At 49.9% G+C, this 20,294-nt stretch overlaps 1 protein-coding gene across 5 annotated transcripts in view; it reads right to left on the bottom strand.

The window, feature by feature from the left end:
• Nucleotides 1-20,294, bottom strand: part of ZNF618 (zinc finger protein 618) — a 169,137-nt gene that overhangs the window by 81,847 nt on the left and 66,996 nt on the right. For all 5 annotated transcript variants that reach the window (XM_051807911.1, XM_051807909.1, XM_051807910.1 and 2 more), the window contains exon 2: nucleotides 14,993-15,036. In XM_051807911.1, the coding sequence (XP_051663871.1) occupies nucleotides 14,993-15,036 (44 nt within the window). The remainder of the gene's footprint in view (nucleotides 1-14,992; nucleotides 15,037-20,294) is intronic.

The following is a 20,294-nucleotide window of genomic DNA, read 5'->3' as shown; positions in this document are numbered from 1 at the left end:
GTGGACCCCTCTCTCTGTAGCTGGCTCTGCCCCAGATTAGAGGTTGTAGAACAGTCAAACAAGTGCAGGAACATGGGTGCACCCACAAAGAGCTCCCACAGTGCTCAGCTGTGATGCCAGGGGCAGGTCCTGCTGCAGCCACACAGCCCTGAAGGACTAACCCAATGTGCAGATCCAGGCACCCAGGACTGAACAAGGAGGGGATTTTCTCCCTGTAGGAAGCTGTGGTGAAGCCAGTCCCCAGTGCTGCAGACAGACCCAGCACCCTCCCCTGCTTCACCCACCGTGTTTCAAAGGTGATCAGAAAAGCTGGAGATGGTTCAAAAAAGCAGCACTGAAATGGTTCAAGTCTGGGAAAAGATACTTTATGACTTTGTGAGACCAAACCACTTCAATCCATTTCTCATGCCAAAAGGGAGACTGAGAGATGATTTGATTGCAGCATATTATCAATCTTCATGGGGAGAAAACACTGTCTTTCCTTAATTTAGCAGGGAAGAGTAGACTACAAGCTCATCCTGGAAGCTGGAACCAGTTGAAATGAGGCATAAAATATTAGCACGGATGGTGATCCACTGGAACAACTGCTTTCCAAAGGATATGCTCAGGGACAACAAATCTCCCCAAGTTCTCAAACCCAGAGATGTGTATCTGGCTGGCCCCAGGTTACTGGGCTCAGTACAGATGTGCACTGGCCACACTTGGTGGCCTGAAGCTGCAGGAATACATAAATTATTAGACCAGGCCAATGGACTCTCAAAACCTTTGCCCTTCACACCCATTGACTTTCTGGATCCATCTCTGCCAAGGAAGTGATTTCCCAGCTGGGCTGTCTGCCCTTGGGTGGGACCTAAACCTCAAAGAGGAACTGAAAGCAATTCATTGCCCCATATGTTCTAACCCTGAGCAGGTACCTGATGTGCAGAAGGAAACCAGCCCCAAATGCACCAAGTCGTCTGCACGACTTTATGGTTCACAAGCCCTGTTGATCCCATGAAATTAAAACGGTAAAAAAAATAGTACCACTGGATTTCTACACCAATTTTACAACAGAGTCCTTCTCTGTCTTCTGACACTTTCTCGGAGGGATGAAGGCAGCAGATGGACCTGGGTCACAGCTGGGTGTGGCTGTACCTCTGCCGTGTGCAGGTGAACCCCATCCCCGCGGAGCCGCCGGCACCGCGCGCGGCTGGGCACTGCCAGGGCCCACCGAGATCTGCACGGAGCCACGGCAGCTCAGACCCCAGGGGAAGAGCTCTAAGGTGGTGAAAAGGGAATAAATTACAAGCAGTAAGATTTTTTGTCCCAATTACTTGTACCTATAAAAATATCCAGGTGTCAATGCATGTGTCTGTACACCCACACAGACATGTGTGTGCACATCTAAGAAGGGCTGATAGTTGTGTCTCTGGCACGTCCCCTGGTCCCACCCAGCTCCTGCCCCTTCTCCCACACAGCCTCAGGACGTGCATCCTCTGCTGACACCCCGAGGTGCTGGTGTTTTATTGCACGGGCCAGGTCCTGCTTCACAGCCCTGAGGGCTCTGGGACTGCAGAACTGCAGGAACACATCCCCAAATGCAAACTTTGCTGCTGACCAGCACCAGGCTGGCACCAGTCCCACTCCACCAGCACACTCTGTGCTCCCTTTACATGGCTGTTGCTGTTTCCTTTCACAAGGCAGATCTGTGTTCTCACATTGCTCTTATTATTTTATATCTCAGAGAGATTTTCTAGCCACTGGCTGATGTCAAGCTTCAGCCAAACTTCAGCTGTAGACTTTCTCCAGCTCAATGTCCAGAGGAACATTATGGCTTTGCAGAATACCTTAAAATAAATGTAATCAAACAGCAGCACAGTCCCAAGTCCTCCTTCCTCCTCCTCTGGATGTGCTACGCAAGGGACAGAAGAGCCAGAAGGCTCTGATTGCTTCAAGTGATGCACAAGAGGGGCATCACCAGCTGCTGACAACAGCAGGAGAAGGTGATGGATCCTCCTACCTTCCCTGCATGTGGAGAACATCTCCCTCACCTCGATCCTTACAGCCTCCAAAGGACTGGTGGGCAGACCAGGCAGGAAAACTTGTCTGAACACTACAAATGAGCCCCTGACAGGCAACGGGATTGACTCTCCCAGGGCTCTGCCAGCACTGACACAGCCAAGGGTCTCACAGCACAGTGATCACCCAGTGACAGATCAACCTCTCATTCCTCTTGGACACTGACACCAAAAAGCTCCCCAAGCATGAAGGTGGGCCCCTTTCCAGGCCAGGTGACACAGGGGGTCAGAGAGCTGCTGTGCAGATGGCAGGACCCAATGGAGCAGCTCTTACACTCCTGGGAGAAGGTCTGAGCTCTCCAAAATATACTCGGTGCCCCTACTGGGGCTGCACAGCTTTGGAGAGGAGAAGGAGACAGTGATGGGGGAGGACAACTCTCCCAGCAGGAACGAGCATCACCTTCCCGTGGTCTCAGATGAAATCCAGGCAGTGCCCCTGTGGCTGGAGCAGAACCAGGGTCAGTCCAGACTTCTGGACCTCAGTTGCTGAATGGGGTGTAACTGTCCCCAGGGAGCAGGGGTGGCTGGGCTGAGGGAACAATCCTCATGGGACAGCAGAGTTTGAAACCTCCTGGGTTGGCTGGGGAAAGAGTACCAACATCCTGAGGCTAAATGGGAAAGAAAAGGAAATGAGTGACACTGAAAAAATCAGGCAGGATGGAGAGGGGTACACACACAGCCACAGTAGAGCCAGGGTCACCCCAGCCTCCACCATGCATGGCACACACATGCTGACCCACGGGAGGTGACCAGGGAAGCATCATTTCCTTCCCAGCCCGTTGGTCCATGGATGTTGTATCCCTTGCAAGCCCGTGAGGCTGCACTTGCTCAGTGTTGTGCTGAATTTTGCCTCCCCTGCTTCTGAGCAGCACAGTTAGAGATGAAGCAGCAGGACATGTGGAATATACTTCTTCTCCAGAAATTGCCCCTGAGACACAGTGACAGAGAACATCCTGCCTGGGGGAGGGAAGAAGTCAGGCTCTGGCACCACCGTGTCCACATGTCCTGTCCCATTGCAGCACCACCAGAGCTGAGGCACAACTGCTGGAAAGGGTCACAGAGAGGATGAGGAAGAAAAGCAGGGAATTTTCAGATCTGCAGATCCTAAGGCTGGAAGCAGGTCTTACTGGGTTGGGTGAGGGTACATAGGGAGAAAAGGACCTGTAGTTTTCAGGACATCAGCTTAAGTCCTGGAGACTGAAGGACTGCCCGGCATGAACCAGGAGGTGCCCACGAGGCTCAGAGCTCACACTGTGCCAGCACAGAGACCAGCCCCATATTCTGAAGCCCTGCAGAGCACTGCTGGGGAACACTCTGGGACCAGTGATGGTCAGAGCCTCCACTTGGTGGAGACAGCAGCGCACAGGAACCACGGGAGAACCTGCCACAGGATCTCCCACTGCTGGGCCCCTCAGCCATCCCTCTCCTGGGGGCTCTGAGCACAGTCCCCAGCCTCATGGCACCACATTTCTGCATGAAACAATGCAGTTTTCGTGTTCAAGTGTGGCCTCCCAGGGATGAGCTGCGGTTCCCTCTGCAGGGCCAACCTGCATTTAACATCCATGGCACAATGTTCCTGGGAAGAGGACATTCTTCAACCAAGGCACTGCTTGCACAGGACAAAAACTGCTCAGAGAAATGAGACCAGAGAGGAGCAGAGTGCACAGGCACACCTGGCTTAAACCCTACCTCCTTCCACAGGGTGCACCTTCTCCATGCCTTGACCCTTCCTGGGAATACCAACCTCCTGCACTGTTTCATGTCTTGTCTTTACTGAATTGTGGACCTTGGCAATCCAGGAGGTTCTTCCTTGCTGAGGAGAGGAAGCAGAAGCCTTGGGATCACAAACAACTCACATTCTCACTCAGAGCTGTGCCTGGTTGCTCTGACAGGTGAAGTCCTGTTTCACTTTCCAGAACAGACTCTATGGATTCTGAACATGAAAGAGGCAAACAAACATTGCACTCACATGTATCACTACTCTGACTAAGTAGGCCACACAGCCAATTACTGTATTACCAGCTCTGCCATCTCACAATGCTCATTTCAACATTGCTGCCTCCTTTGATCAGCAGACTTTCATCTTCCGATGACGTTACGGCCACTTTCATGTCAAACACAAGTGTGTGAAGGCAGAAGAGATTTAAGGAGGCCTTAGTGAAGACTCATCATGGGGAACTGGAAAGGTAGGGGTAAAAATGGGTTCCTGGACCCATTTAGGTCCAGCTTCCTTGGCCCTACACCCGAGGAAGTTTGTGAAGGCCTCAGGCTTTAGCAGAGATTGATGATGCAGCGCAACAGGATTGGCCTGAAGTACAGTTCTGGCTGTGAAGCTGAGCAGTCTGGGTGATGCCTCACCAGCAGCAATCCAAGGGCAATGCCAGGAGCTCTTCCAGAGGGAAGGACAGAAAGCTCCTTCCAGCTGGTCTCCTGTGGAAGGAGGAGAGCAGAAGGGGTGAAGGCTGAAGGGCTGTAGTGTGGTGCTGTTCCCATCTCTGGAGAGCATTTCTCTCTGGCTGTGATGAGCAAAACCAGCAATGAGTGAAAGCAAACAGGGCCCGTCAGCTGCTGCAGCCACAAGAAACTCGCGTTTGCAGTTTGCTTTTTCTGATCTGGAGTAGCATCCTCATAAATAATGAAAGTGACTAAAAGCTACTTTAAAAACACACACTCCTCCCTTATGAAAGAATGAGAAAAAAACCCAATTATAAAAGGACATTTCTTCCAGCTAGGAATAATTTGTCATGTAATTCTCTGAAGACAGCAACAGAAACATGCCTGCTCTGTGCTCCCTTTGAGTGATCTGTGATTGCATGTGTACTCAGATGGCTTCTAATGAGGCTATTTTTACAGCACACATCCTGCTGAGCTTTTGGGGAGGGGTAAAGTGAGATCAGTGAAATATCAGTCCTCAACGTCAGCTCCTCAAAAGGAGAGGAAAAGGAAACAAATGTGGAGGAGGACACACTGCTCTGAACCAGCACCTGCAAACAACAAAGGCTTTTCCCCCAGCAGTAAATGTGGAGCATCTTTGGGTTTTTCCTGGACACCACTCAAGCTGGAAAACCAAATCACTATTGCCTTGATGATATCAGTGATGGCCAGGCTGGACAGGGAAGGTGTCCCTGCCATGGCAGGAGATGGAACGAGATGGTCTTCGAGGTCCTTCCAGCCCAAAGCATTCTGTGATTCTGTGGTGACACCCACCTCCCCCTCAGCAGAGGATGGTGTGTGCCCAGTTCAAGTATTGAAACACCCTTTTGTGCTGTCCTTGGAAAGCTCTTCTGCTGCAGCACCGAGGAGGTTCAGTGAGGACTCCAACGCAGCCACGAGGGCCGTGCAACAGGCACCTGGAGGCACGTGCTCCACAGAGCCCACCCAGACACCATCACCAAGGGGAGGTTCCAACTTGTCTCCTGGAAAGCTGGCTCATCACATGCCAGATCAAAAGGCCTCAGCTGCCAGAAAGCAAAGGAAGCAAAAAATGGGGGAGGCTGAAACTGGGCTCAATTTACAGACATCTGCCATGGTTTTACAAGAAGCAGAAGGTTCCTGTCCTGGTTGGGGCTATGGGAAGTAGAACAGACAGAGCAGGTGTAAATAAACTCTTGTTTTACATGGAGATGATGAAAGCAGGACAGAAAAAGAGAGATGTAAATTGAAAATCTGCTTGTCTGATAAATTAGTTGTTGTGGCCTTCCCACCCCATCCCCACAGCTCTCATTGGCTCCCTGAGGCAGCCCAGGCCCTGTGCCTTACACCAGGAGGAGGGAAGTGGAGTGGGTCACGAAGCAGAGGAACTACCTGGTGTCCTCCATCGGGGAGATCTCTTCTGCAGACATCGCTAGGCAAAAAGATTTTCAAGTTCAGGGTTAAAAGAGAGAAAAGACAGGAGCTATTTTTCCAGTGTTACAGTTGAGCACTTCGCTTCCCGTCTCCAGGTCTCTGGTCCAGCTTCAGATGTTCCATCACAGCTTGAAAGGCAAAGAGATCAACTCACCCTCCCATGTCACAGCTCACAGAGATGCTTCTCTGTCAGAACTCCACCTGCAGCCTGAGCTGGTGCCTCTTTGAGAAGGGCTGCATTGATTTTTGAGCTGTAAAGTGCTGGAATAACCATCACATTGCTGGGTCCCTCCTCTGAGTGATCATTCTCTGAAACTGTACTTCCAGTGTGGAATTGCTGCCTGTGGTCATTGGTTTGATGGAAAAGAGATTCTCTAACTGGGAATCTCCCCTCCATAGGAGAAAACACCCCCTTCTGCTGCCTCTTGAATGAATCAAAGCAAACACTTACTTAATGCAACTGTGTGCACACTAAAATATTCCTTCTAATCCTTGACTCTTTCCATGAACATTTGGGAGCCCATCCACAATTCACAGGACAGACACCCAAGCAGGCCCAAGTGTGCCACCAGCACTCCTGGTAACACTGGCAGTGGCAGCACATGCTGGAGCTGTGTCTGAACCCCAGATTTTCACTTGGTCACACAGTGGAACAAGTTCATGGTCCCTCATGTTCCACCAGGAGGTTTCAGTTCTCTTCACGATTTTCCAAAATGTTAACGCGAATTCCCAAAGTATGGACTTAATCTCTGAAAGCAAAATTATAGGAAAATCCTGTTCACTCATATTCTGACATTATTTTAGGGAATGGGAACTTGTTCCTCCATCAGCAGTAGTGGAATGAAGACTTGCTGAAGAATAGAAAAAAAGAAAGCTGCTCAGAGCTCCTGGGCATCTTCCACATGCAACACGTTCTTGAGAACCTCATGATTTAAGGACTTGAAGGTCTCTGCTCCATTGCAGGAGTTCCTCCTGCTCTCTGTGCTTGTTTTGTCCACAGCTGCACTCTTGGAGGATTGGTTGGTTTTCTTCACAAGGCTGGTGGGTCCCCTCTTTGCCACACAGGACCTTCTTGAACAGGCTGGTCCCTTATATCCTGGCCAAGGATGAATGTGCAGCTCTCGAGCACTGTGAGGCCCTTGCTCCCAGTCAAGCAGTGGGACCTGGAGCCATCACACTTACTGGGCACACAGAGAAAATCTCTGAGGCAGCCCAAACCCTGTCCTTATGTGGGACACATTTATGTTTTCTGCTTTCTCCTCCCAAAATAAACTGAAATCAAAACGTGAGACCACATCCTTCTGCAGGCAGAAGTGTGACAGTAACTGCCATTCTGTTTTCCTGAAAAAATTTGCTCAATAAATACCAATATTAATAAGGAACTCATAAATTTAGAAGGACCTGAAGGCTTTTCAGAAGAGAGATGCCTCAAGGAGTATCACCACGTTCCTCTGAGGGCAGCCAGCTCTTAAAAACAGAGGTAACAGCTTTCAAACCCCCCGAAATACCTAAAGCAACACTCGCTGGTACGTGTGCTGTCAGTGCTAAAATCCAGGGAAAACAAACAAACAAAGCAGAATACTTAATTTTTCAGCTATCTGGGTCTAGGAAAACACACAACCTTTCCTGATAGCAAACTCTGCCTCGGGAAGTCTAAGAGGAATTTAATTGTGTGTTCATTCCTCAAGGGACACTCAGCAGCTCCGAATCCTTCAGAGAAGGTAAACTCCAGGACCAAACCATGCTGCCTCTCCTCTAGAAATTAAATATTAAAATATAAACCAGAACAATAGTCAAGAACCACAAAGAATTCCTAAGGTATTAGCAAAACAAATTCCCCTCAGTCCTTATTAGGAATATCTTGAGGATGGTTTGAAGAGGAAAGTCTAACCAAATATAAAAAAAATTTGGCTTATCCAACAAAAAACAGCCGCTCTCTCTTTGCCAAAAGCAAAAGAATTCAGTCAGATAAAAAATGCGACACACAAACGATGCAGGTTAAAAACTGAATTTAAGATGATAATGGAATAGCTGCCAGCGTCTTTAAATTTTCAAGCGTGGAAATGTCAACAGAGACAAAGAAATTCAGGGAAAAACAAAGAGAATAGATTAAGGGTTTATTTATATCGGTGAAAGAGCTCTATGTCGCTTGACTAGGAAATGACTGAGGGATTGAGAACTGCCTGAAATGGCCACAAATCCCCAACAAGGCCATGAGGAGCCTGGGCTGGGCTGGGCCACCAAACTGGTGATGGCACCACGGCATGGCCAGGGATGATGGGATGGAGAGAGCATGGGAAAAGATGGACAGAAAAGGAGACAGGACCTTGGGATGTGGTCTGTTCAGCCTGGAGGAGACTGAGGGACCTCAGTTACAACTTGTAGTTCCAGCTTCCTGGGCAGGGGCAGAGGAGGGGCAGGCCCTGAGCTCTGCTCTGGGGGGACCAGGGACAGCAGCCAGGGAATGGCTGGAGCTGTGTCAGGGCAGGGTCAGGTTGGATCTCAGGGAAAGGTTCTTCCTCCAGAGGGTGGTTGGCACTGCCCAGGCTCCCCAGGGCAGTGGGCACAGCCCCAAGGCTGCCAGAGCTCCAGGAGGGTTTGGATGATCCTCTGGGGCACAGGGGGTGACCCTTGGGGATGGGCCTGTGCAGGGCTGAGGGTTGGACTCACTGATCCTTGTGGGTCCCTTCCAACTCAGCACAGGATGTGCCTGAGTGCTGTCATCTCCTTGTATGTGGACATTTGACCTTCTTTTGGGTTTCAAGGAAATCTGTCTGGGTTTCCCAGAGCTTTGTGCTGTTCATGGTAAACAACTGAACTATCCACTGCTCTTACTGGCCAGAGGGGAGTTTTGGGGGGTTTTGTGCTGGTTGGTTGGTTTGTTTCTTTTTGGAGATGGCTGGTGAGATCCCCTCAGCAAGCACCACAGCTTATTAAATTCCTTGACTAATTATCAATTTTCTCTCCTTCTGACGCAGGATGAGTCGGAAGCTCTTCACACTCTGGGACTGAAAATCCCACAGGTTGTCTTTTAAAGAAAAAAGAAACAATTCAGATCATTTTGCTTCCTGGACACACTCAGCCCTAGGCCTGTCCCTCCACAGGGTGTACAGCCTTCTCCTGAGGTTTGGAGGATCACAATCTCCAGCTTGGACACCCACGGAGGTTGTCCTCCCCCAGTGCTGGGGACCTGGGGGGGACTGGAAGAGGAGCCTGAAGAAGAGCTGGTGCCACTCCAGGGCAGACCCTCCTTTGAGTGACAGGAGCTGCTGGGAAGGACGTGTCGGCAAAGGACAGAGCAAGGAACGTGGGGAGGAGAGGGGAAGATGCAGCCAGGGAGGCTGGAGAAAGGTGAACTGAGAAGAAGCAACATAGGTGCAACCACTTCTCAAGACCTTCTCCTCCCAAGCTCCCCAGGGCAGTGGGCACGGCCCCAAGGCTGCCAGAGCTCAAGGAGTGTTTGGACAATGCTCTCAGGGACAGGGTGGGATTGCTGGGGTGTCTGTGCAGGGCCAGGAGCTGGACTGGATGATCCCTGTATGTCCCTTCCAACTCAGGACATTCTGTGACTCTATGAAGGTCACATCTTCTAAGACAGAGACTGAAACCCCCAAACTACCCAGGCCCTGTGGCTTGGTCCAGAGTATCAGGGAAAACTGCACCACGTCAGTGCTGGGGGACCTCCAGGCCCCGTCCCAAAGCACCTCTTGGAAATGCCCCTGACTGCACAGCACTGTCTTGCTCGAGGGCAGCACCCAGAGCCCTTCTGCTGCACCTCCATCTCCAAGATCCTTCTCGGGACCTGCATCACAGAGCTGTTAACACTGCAATAAATGACAGCCCCCCGTGCCCTCACAGGCAGCTCAGAGCCCTGAAGGTCTGGGATTTCATCCCTGTTCTGGGAGCAGAGCACACTTTTCCACAGCTACATCTGTGCTGCGAGCGGGTTCCCGGCTGTGACAGCCCTGGTGCAGACGGGGCTCAGCTTCCAGCTGGCTCCGTTCCCTCCGCAAACAGATGCAGCTCCTATATCAGGGTCTGATTTATTCAGCAGGAGTCTCGCACATTAAGTGTAGTTAAGTCTGAAAACAAATCTAATGACTTTAAAATAAATAGCCAACAGAGGACTTGAAACTAAAATTCCTCCTTCCTCTGACACCCGCCATATAAACAATAATAATTATATAAAACCGTGTCTAACACATGACTACACAAGGCTCTGGTGACCAAGAAAAGCACACGCTGCTTGTCAGACATAATTGCACATTTGGTTTTTCAATTATTTCTTGTCAAGATCCAGAGCCCACCATCTGAACGCTGACATTAATTATTGGGAAGTAGTTAGTTTTACAATGGCATTATGGAGGCTCCCAACACTCACCCCGAGCCTGAGGCTCCCAGTGCTGTTCCCACACTGCCCTGCCATCCCACCAACCCCTCCAGGACTGTCACACACACTCACACCACTGGAGGACACCCAATCTGGTCCACCATGTGCAGAAGGGGTTTCTGAAGAAGCTTCAAGAAACTCTCCAGTGAACATGAGCAAGGGAAGTGATCCCCAGCCGTGTGCTCACCCACGGGATGGGGCCAGACCGTGTCCATGCTGGGCCCTCAACACAGGAACGACATGGAGCTGTTGGAACGAGTCCAGAGGAGGCCACTGAGCTGATCACAAGCCTGGAGCCCCTCTGCTCTGGAGCCAGGCTGGGAGAGCTGGGGGGTTCACCTGGAGAAGAGAAGGCTCCAGGGAGACCTCAGAGCTTCTTACAGTGCCTAAAGCAGCTCTGGGAGAGCTGGAGAGGGACTGGGGACAAGGGATGGAGGGACAGGACAAGGGGGAATGGCTTCCCACTGTGTCCTAGTTAGGACAGCTGAGACCAGTCCATCACTGGATGGGTGTAACCCAAAACTGTGTATTCTATAGCCTTCCATGCCATTTCCCAGAAACTGTTATCAATGAACCATTTACACCCTCTGCACATAGAGCCTGACTCCTCAGGTATAAACTAGGTGCTAAGAGGCCTGTGAGATGGGAGTTGCTCTTGTCCTCACACCCATTAAGGAACCCCCTGCCCTGAGGGAGGTACTGAGCATTCCTGCCTGAACTGGAAGATATATAATCTTGGAGTCTTGGGACCTTTTTAACCACTCGTGGGATCCAGAGGAAGACTGCAGATCACTGCTCTCAACCAGACTGCAGACCACCACTCTCGACTGGACTGCAACAGCTCTCTCACCAACAGGTTTTCCCCCTTTCCCTTTACTTTGGACTCAGGGGGCCCAAGGAACACCACTCTGTTCATGCCCCAGGGTGCTGGGTTACACATTTGGGTTTTGTGGGTTAAAACCAATTGTTTGTCTGTATAATTGTACTTAGTGTATTATTTTATTAAATTGTTATTCTGACTTATAATCTCTCTTTTGGGTTGAGTTCATTTTCCCCTGCTGGTTTACCTTTAAACTATCACACACTGCCAGAGGGCAGGGTTACTGCCCATCCCAGGTGGGATACTGGGAAGAAATCCCTGTGAGGGTGGGGAGGCCCTGGCCCAGGTTGCCCAGAGAAGCTGTGGCTGCCTCATCCCTGGAAGTGTCCAAGGCCAGGCTGGACAGGGCTTGGAGCACCCTGGGCTAGTGGAAGGTGTCCCTGCCCATGGCAGGGGGGTGGAATGAGACAATCTTTAGGGTCTCTTCCCACCCAAACCCTCCTGTGATTCCATGAATTTCAGAGCCCATGTCACTGATCCATCTTCCAGCTGAGTCCCCTTCAAGCCCCCCTGAGCACCCGACTCTTGGCATCACACTCCAACAGATCAGTGCCCATCATGCAAGGAAAAATCCTGCCTTTTATTGGCTTTTAATTTGCTGCCTTTTAATATTGTTGACTGTCTCTTTTTTCCTTGCAAAAGGAAGAAAGAAGCCTCTGATCTACCTTTTCTGGAGTGTTCAAAAACATGCACAGCTTTGTCATGTTGTCTCTTAGTTGTCATCTTCTCCAAGGCAAACAGCTCTTCCTGCTCCCTTAAAGGAAGGGCTTTTTTCTATGCTCCTAAGAATTCTCTTCACTTTTAAAATTTCCCATTACTGAGCATTCAGTGAGGTGGAGGAACCACACAAAGTTAATCAGGGAGGAGAACAGCCACCACGAACTCTCCGCTGCACACAGTGACCCAGGTCCTTCCAAAGGCAAAACCAGGCGCAGCAGAGCTGGGGGTGGTGAGATCATAAACCCCTGTGCCTCCAGAGCCATCAGCATTTACTTGAAACAGAATAAAATCAATTCAGTACAACAAAAAAATAAAAATAGGATCGACTCAGTACTATGGTCACCACTTAAGATCAAGCGTGGTATGGTAAAAAAAACTAGTTGCAAAAAGATAGTCCTGGCAACTTTATTTTGATTATAGTATTATATTATATTTTTACTGATAATAATTGATAAAAGTCCTGGCAACTTTATTTTAATTTTGTTCTATTCTATTCTATTCTTATATTTTTACTGATATTAATTGTTAAAAGTTTCCTCAATAGTTAGCAATTAGAGAGGGTTTCAAGCAACAACAACTCTGGAAAACATCTCCATCCACTGACAACCTCACAAATTTAGTCAAAGCCACATTTCAACCTTCAACCACCGATAGAGCTTTCTTGAAATATTACATTTTGATGCTGTTCTATTATTTTTAAACAGAATTGGTCATTTTCCTTTCTTTGACCACCTTTTGTTCAGTCAGAGAGATGACAAAGTGGATTTTAGCTTCCACTTTTGTCCAAGTGAAAAGCAGTGACCAGCCCCACACTCCCCTGTGCGTACACAGGAACAGGGATAAGGGCAGGAATTTATCCCACGCTGCTGGGAGCTCCATCCCTGCCCTTGGGAAGGGCATTGCTCACACCAGGAGGGGGCTCAGGTGCTCAGCCCCAAGGGCACCCCTGGGCAGGGAGGACACCCATAGGGGCCCCCTGAGGGATCAGCTGCCACAGGGGGGATGAACTCACCCCCTGCTCTGCAAGACCCTCTGGTGAGAGCTGCAAAACTGAGTTAGAGTGGGAACAAAGAATGCAGGGGAAGGCAGCAATGCCTGGCTCCTCAGCCTGTGCTTTCCTTCCAGCACTTTGTTCAGGCTAATTCCCAGCATCCTAAGAGCCAGCACTGCTGGACCACCCTCAGGAGTCCCCCCAAACTGGGGAAGGGAGCTTTTCCTCTGTGACAGACACCCAGTGCTCCCCAGAGGTGTTCAATGCCAGGCAGTGCCAGGAATGAGGGTGTTTCATCCTGACACACCACTGGCAGAGCCAGGGCAGTGGGCAGGGACCAGCCACCACGGTGGGAACACTCGAACCAGGCAGGGACTGAGCACGTTCAGCAGCAGGAGGCAGGGAGAGGATCCACACCCAGAGTCTGGAGATCAGAACAGAGCAGGCTTTTAACGTGGGAGGACCTGTTCCACCTGAGGAATAAAATTTCTGCAGGGCTTTCAAGTCCCTGGAGCGGACAGGAGGGTGGTCCAGCATGTGGTCACTGGAGAGATGGTGTCACTGGAGATACAAAGGGGAGGACACAAGATGCACTTGAGCTGAAGGAGGTTGGGAGAGCTGAGAGGAGCACTGGAGCTCAGTGGTGCTCACTGGTGCTCACTGGTGCTCAGTGGTGCTCAGTGGTACTCACTGGTGCTCAGTGGTACTCACTGGTGATCAGTGGTACTCACTGGAGCTCACTGGAGCTCACTGGAGCTCACTGGTGCTCCTGCTGTGCTGCCAAGGGCAGTGGGCCCCCAGGGAGAAGCCTCGTGTCCCCCCAGGGGCAGCTCCACAAACACTGGTGCCCTGCCCTGGGTAGGGGAGCAGTGCCAAGCCCAGCAGTGGTGACTGGCAAACCTGGTCTGGGTGGCCCAGGGTTGGTCCTGCTCCTCACAGCTCACACTGATGCACACACAGGGCTCCTGCCACCCCGTCCTGGTGCCACCTCCTGTGTCCCCGAGGGCTGCCCGTGCCCCTCGTGAGAGAAGGGCAGGAGATGTTCTGGAGATGATGCCAGGATGGGGTGCAGCCCCCCCCCCCCCCACACAGCAGCCTGAGTGGCTCTGGTTTGCTGTTGTCCATTGTCCCCCTTCCACGCTGATGTGACCCACAAACACACCCCGAGTGCTCAGCACCCCCCACAGCTGTGCCCACCCCACCACGGGATGGCACCTCTGACTGTCCTGCCATCTTCTCCAGCTCTTACATTTCCATGCTTCCTTGCAGCCACTCTCCTTCCCAGGTGACACACTCTCCTCCCTGATGCTTCCTCAGTGTTGTTCCAGCATCTCTCATGTCCTGCCTGTTTTTACCACAAAACCTGTTAAACCTGGGAGCTCAGTTTGCCACTTGGCTTGTGGATGGCAGATAACTGGATTGGCTTCGAGCACTCATGAGACCAGGTAAATCCCACTGCCACCAAAGCCACACTTTGCTCTCAGCTCCCACCACTGCCCCAGTGGAAACCCAACCAGAAGGAATTTGTGCCTGGCCAAGGAAGGAAAGGTGCCCCTTCTTCCACACTTTCACAGCATGGGACTGACTCCATCGAGTAAGAGATGGAGAGGGACAAAGCAGCACCATCTCCAGAGTATCCCAGCAAGGTAAGACATCCCACAGCATCAGTGGGAGATGGAAAAGCCACAGCACAGGGCAGACCCAGCTTAGCATGTCCCTCTCCAGGACTGGGAGCAGCAGAGATGCCCCTTAGCAGGATCAGAGGGGGCTGGGGTGGTGGGACAGCCCTCTCCTCTCCCCCTACATGAGAGCAGGAGGGTCCACACCCAACCACACACGGCCCAAGGGCTCCATCCAAGAGCCTCATCGTGCCATGGCCTGTGCACGCAGCTGTGCCACCTCACACCATACACAAACCTCTTCTTGCAGCCCCCTGGCCAGAACAATCCCTCCTACACTCATGTTCAGTGAAACCCAAAAATGGCTGTATGGAGGCTGAGTTCTGACAGCTCCCACTCATGCCTGTCCTGCAGTCACCCTTCACCACCCCCAGCTCCGAGATGGACAACCACATCCAAGCAAAGCCCAGCAGAGAAAACCATCCCTACCTGCTGGAGGAGCTCCTCTGCCCACTGCTGTTGCTCTCGTCGGCCTAAGACATCAAAAAAGAAAGGTTGTTTAAGTTGAGAACGACAAGGCTGCTCTGCAGAAGCTTCCAGCTCCAGGCTGCACCCAAACACTGGAGGTTTTCCATGCTGAGTTACACACACCTTGGCACTGGTGGGACCCATTGGGCCCTTACCCTGGAATGTGGGAGGCTGGGGCAGGATTTCAGCCCCAGCCCCACCATGGAGGCTCCCCCTGGGGCAGTTCCCTCCGGTCGCTCTTGTGCAACCAAAGTCTAACAGAACGATCCCTCCTGTTTAAAACATGCCATTGGCAGGTGGGAAATAAGGCAGAAACAGCCAAATTCCAGGCTGTGTCCGAGTCCTGGGCTGGAGGGGCAGCCCGGCCACCTCCCTTCGTTAGGAACCCATGTCCTAATGATGTCCTAATGAGCCTCTCCAGGCCACAAGGGCTGAGCAGGGAGGGCTCAGGGTCTCCTCCTGCCTCCTTCCCCGGCTCACTGATGAGCCTTCCTCGGAAAGACAATATTATTCCAAACCCAGAAATTTTATTTCTGAATTTGTGCAAATACAAGTTAAAAGATATTAGCTGCATTTCACATTTTGTGCAAATGGCAGAAACAGGCAATTCATGTGCAGCAGGATGGGGGCCAGCCAACGATTTCGATAAAATAAACCCTTTTTTAATTTAAATGCTAATGCACTGAATTAAAATTTAATAACTGAGGAAATTGAAAAGCCGAGCAGGAATATTGGAAATAAATCCAAGCAGAAACAGCTGAAATTAAAAATTCTAGAGAGTGGGAGGATAGCAGCTAAGCTGTCTTATATGATTACATTTTTTTTATTTTTTTTTTTTTTCAGAACGAAGGGGGGAAGGAAAAAAATCCTATCTTTGGCTGGCTGTAGGGCAGTAAATCGAGAGTGCTGTGATTTATTGCTCAATTTTCCTGAGGGAAAAAGGCTTTCTTTCATGCTGAAATATTTCATAAATTTCAAGCCAGCATAAATTCTTAATTTAAAAGTTATGGAGGTCACATTTAGTGCACTGGTGCAATTCTGAAATCTTAAAGGAATAGCAACCAAAAAATTGCAATTTGATTTTATTTTTTTTAATTCTTCATGTAAAATTTTCTTCAAAGGGATTCTCCGAGTTACACAAAGCAGAAACATGTCCTGGCTTCTGAAAGGATATGAAATCCACTGGAAATGAAGAGATAAAAATCTAATTCAATTACAAAAAGGTATTTTTTTATTATTATGATGATGATTATTATTATTTTGAGCCACTTGAGGAATTTCTGTTAAAAAATTTCCTCCCTCCATTGCCTGGGAAAAGCCAGAAGGGAGGAGCTGACAATGTAATTGCTTCTGTTAGATCTCCAATCTTTTGTGAGCACTGATATGTTCATTTGTTATACAGCTGTTCAGCTACAGAAAGGATGTCAGAGCACCCATAATTCAAAGCAATCAATCAAAAATTAATGATTTGTCATGCTTACACAATGGAAAAAAAAAAAAGCTTTATGGGTTCCTGCAACTGGTAGATTGCTCAAACCTTCGGGGCATTTTCTAGAAGATTAGATCTGTGTGTACAAAAAAAGGGGGGGAAAAAGGGGAGAAAGGAGACTTTATAGAGTCAGGGCAGAAACCTTGTGGGGTGTTGGGGCCTCGGAATCCCCCAGAGATGGAGCACATTACAATTCCTGTCTGTGTAGAGTTTGTGCACAACCCAACCTTGCAGGTCACCCAGAGCCACATGCCCGATCACAGGGACCTTGTCCAGGCTCCTGCCATTAAAATTCCATGGGAAAACAACCTGCCAAATCATAGAACCATGGAACATCTTGAGCTGGAATCCCATCCAGTCCAGCTCCTGGCCCTGCACAGACACCCCAATAATTCCCGAGAGCGTTGTCCAAACCCTCCTGGAGCTCTGGCAGCCTTGGTGCTGTGCCACTGCCCTGGGGAGCCTGGTCAGTGCCCAACCACCCTCTGGGTCACCAGGCCCAGTGCTCATGGAAGGCACCAAATCCTGAGGACAAAGCCCAAGGCACAGCCTGGGCCCTGCCTGAACACCCCACGGCACCTCACCACTAAATATTCCCAAAAATGAAAATATTCCTGTTTGGGAAGCACAGAGCCAACCTCAACTTTGGAAAACTCTCTGAGATTGCAAAGTCATTCATGCTCCACATAAGCAAGCCTTTCTCCCCACACACACTGATGTTGGGTGCCCCCCTGCAGGGGTCCCAGTCCCCTGCCCAGCCCAGCCGCTCTCCATGCCGTGTTCCAAGCCTGGTCACACACCCATGTTGGCTGTGCCTCGGGGGGCATTCACCTCCCACCCCAACCCCACCGTGCATGGCATCCATTTCATGTTCCTTTTCAGATCTGCATTTGGGGTTGAGAGAATGAATTGATGGAAATAAGTGAGGTGGGGACCCCGACCACCCCCCACCCACTGCACGGCCCCTTCTGGGGCCAGCACACGATTTTATTACTTACTTCTATTTTTGCTTACCTTCCCCAGTCTGCCCTGCCTGACTTCTCTTCTCTGCCTTTTTTATTATTATTTACAATGCCATTTTTTTGCTTTTTGACCTCTTTCCATCAGCAATTCATGGACTCTGCTCTCTCAGGACACGGCACAGACCAGTGCAAAGGACATGATCTGCAGGAAGGGCACAGCAAGGGAGGTACAACAGTGACCCCCCCAGTGCTGGGGAGTTTCCTCAGCAGCAAAGCCGAGGAAAACCTTTTTTATAAGAAAAAGAGGGAAAAAAGGCACTCAGTCTAGATGGTTTCCCACATCCAAGATGCTCCTGAAGATGATCCATTAGACCTGAACACTGAGCTAAGTCTGGATGAGATCAGATCTACCTGTCTTAAAGGTTTCTGGATGCTGAAATAAGCCCATCCATAGAATCCCAGACTGGTTTGGGTTGGAAGGGACCTTGCAGATCACCCTGCCCCAGCCTCCACTAAATTTTGACCCTCTGCAGGATGTTATCCCAGCACAGTCTTCAAAAGATTAACCAGTCCAGCACCAAACCTGCACCTGTACATTGTAATGGTCTCCTGGTAAAACAGGCCATGGGTCAGTCTCAAACCCAGGATCTCCCCTCCTCTCACCCTTTGCTGCAGCAGACAGAGCTTTTGTCAAGATTTGGTGTGGCCTATTTAAGGTGTGAAAACAAAACACAGGAAAAAGTGTCAGTGATCCAGTAGCAGATGGGGCAAGTTCTGCATGGAAATATGGTTTACTTGAGTTTTCTACTCTAGAACGTGATTATGTATTCAAGGTTTAAGTTCTCCATGGATGTGGAAAGACATTCTCACCAAAAGTGCCACCAGGATACACCTTCACACACTTTCCAGTTTCCAAACATGCAATTGTCTGCCAATTTTTTTACAAACAGCTCAGTTTAGTTCAGCACCTCTGCAGTGCCCAGTGCAGCAAACCCCAGCCCATCCTAAGGCTGCAGGATGATTTAATCCCAGATCTCCAGCACCTGTGGTGCTTGAGAGCACATGTCCATCCAAAGCATGGGAAGATCATTTCCTCTGATTGTACATGGTATGTGCAGGTGGAAAAGCCCAGTAAGGAAGCAAAGGGCCAGGGTATTCTCCTCAAACTTTGCAAAATAAACACAATCACAAGTTTAATACCTAGGAAATATTTCAGCCAAGTGAGTATGGGCTGATCCATGTGAGCCATCTGCTGTCCCTCAGCTCTCTGTGCAAACAGGCAGCAATGCCCTGGACTCCACTGGGTGTCTCTGACCCTCAGCAGTCACAGAGCACATCTCAGAAATAATCTGGAAACCAAAGACTCCGGCCTGGGGTCGGTGGCAGTGACACTGGTGCAGGGCTGGTGCAGGACCAGCCATCACCCCTGGTGGAATTCCTCAGTGCAGCCTGGGCAAGGGGCACCTCAGTGTTCAGCAGAACATCCCCAAGCCATGGTGGCACCACCCCATCCTCTAGGCCACCACCCCACCTGAAAGGCCACCTCCTCATCCCCCAGGCTCCACTTGGGCTTTCCTTCAGCACAGGGAAAAACTGGGAGATGTGCACACATGTCTTTGAAAATCTGGCTGAAATAAGCTTTGTCCATTTATTTTGCAGGAAGTCCACTGTGACTCCAGTGTTGAGGGTTGCTGGTGCCTTTTGCAGGCCATGCTAATTATCACAGAATCCCAAACTAGTTTGGATTGTAAGGGACCTTAAAGATCATTCTGTTCCACCCCCTTCCACTAGCCCAGGTTGCTCCAAACTGGCCTTGGAGGCTTCCAGGGATGGGGCAGCCACAGCTTCTCTGGGCAACCTGGGCCAGGGCCTCCCCACCCTCACAGGGAACAATTTCTTCCCAATATCCCATCTCACCCTGCCCTCTGGCAGTGGGAAGCCATTCCCCCTTGTCCTGTCCCTCCATCCCTTGCCCCAGGTTCCTCTCCAGCTCTCTTGAAGCATAAGCAAGTCAAAGGGGTGAATGGCTGAAATCACCATTTAACCAGGATGTGCTGAAATGGGGCAGAGCAACTTCCAACAAAGTAACATCTTTGGGAAGGGGGAACAGAAATCTCCTGTGCTCCCATTTACTCAAGTAATTATTTAGAGAAATTCTTCATTCCTAGTTGGAAAAGCAGAGGAGTAGAGTTTGCATCTGCCAGCGAGGGAGGAGGCCAGACAGGGGGCACTGAAACACAGGTTGGAGAATCAGTCACATAATCTCCCCCATAAAATCATTTACAATTTAAAATATGATTCCTGAAGTTGCTTTTGTACATACTGGCTACATTTAAGGTAGTTTTGTTTAACTAATGCTAATAAATATCTTTTAAATTAAAATGCTCGAGAGCAGAATGTGGTTTCGGGCCATATGCTCCTGACTCGAGTCAAAAGCGAGAAGCAAATCATGTGATAAATAAGAAATGTATCAGTCAACATCTCCTAGTAGAATAAAGTGTCAAAAAATGGGGTCCAAGCAGATGTACAAGTGACCCGAGCAGTCCGTGTTTATCAAGAGGGTTACACTATATTGGGAAAAGATCCCTGATGTTTTAACAGTTACAGCAAAACAAAAAATGAGTAAGAGCAATAAAAATGTTAAATGAGAATTCAGTTGATTTAAGCAAGGGCTTGCTGCCTGATCACTTAAATTATGATTAAAAACAAGCATTCAATTTGCTTGGATTTGCATCCACAGACACCACACTCCAATCTGCTCCCACCACCACGGGACAGGGCTGCTGGGACCCCCCACTGCCACTGCCCCAGT

This window comes from Manacus candei, unplaced genomic scaffold, assembly GCF_025592945.1.
Source record: "Manacus candei isolate 608988 ecotype Guabito, Panama unplaced genomic scaffold, ASM2559294v1 h1tg000071l, whole genome shotgun sequence".
In the NCBI taxonomy this organism is placed as follows: Eukaryota; Metazoa; Chordata; class Aves; order Passeriformes; family Pipridae; genus Manacus; species Manacus candei.
Note: the sequence above shows the minus strand (reverse complement) of the source record. Positions and strands in the feature narration are given on the sequence as shown.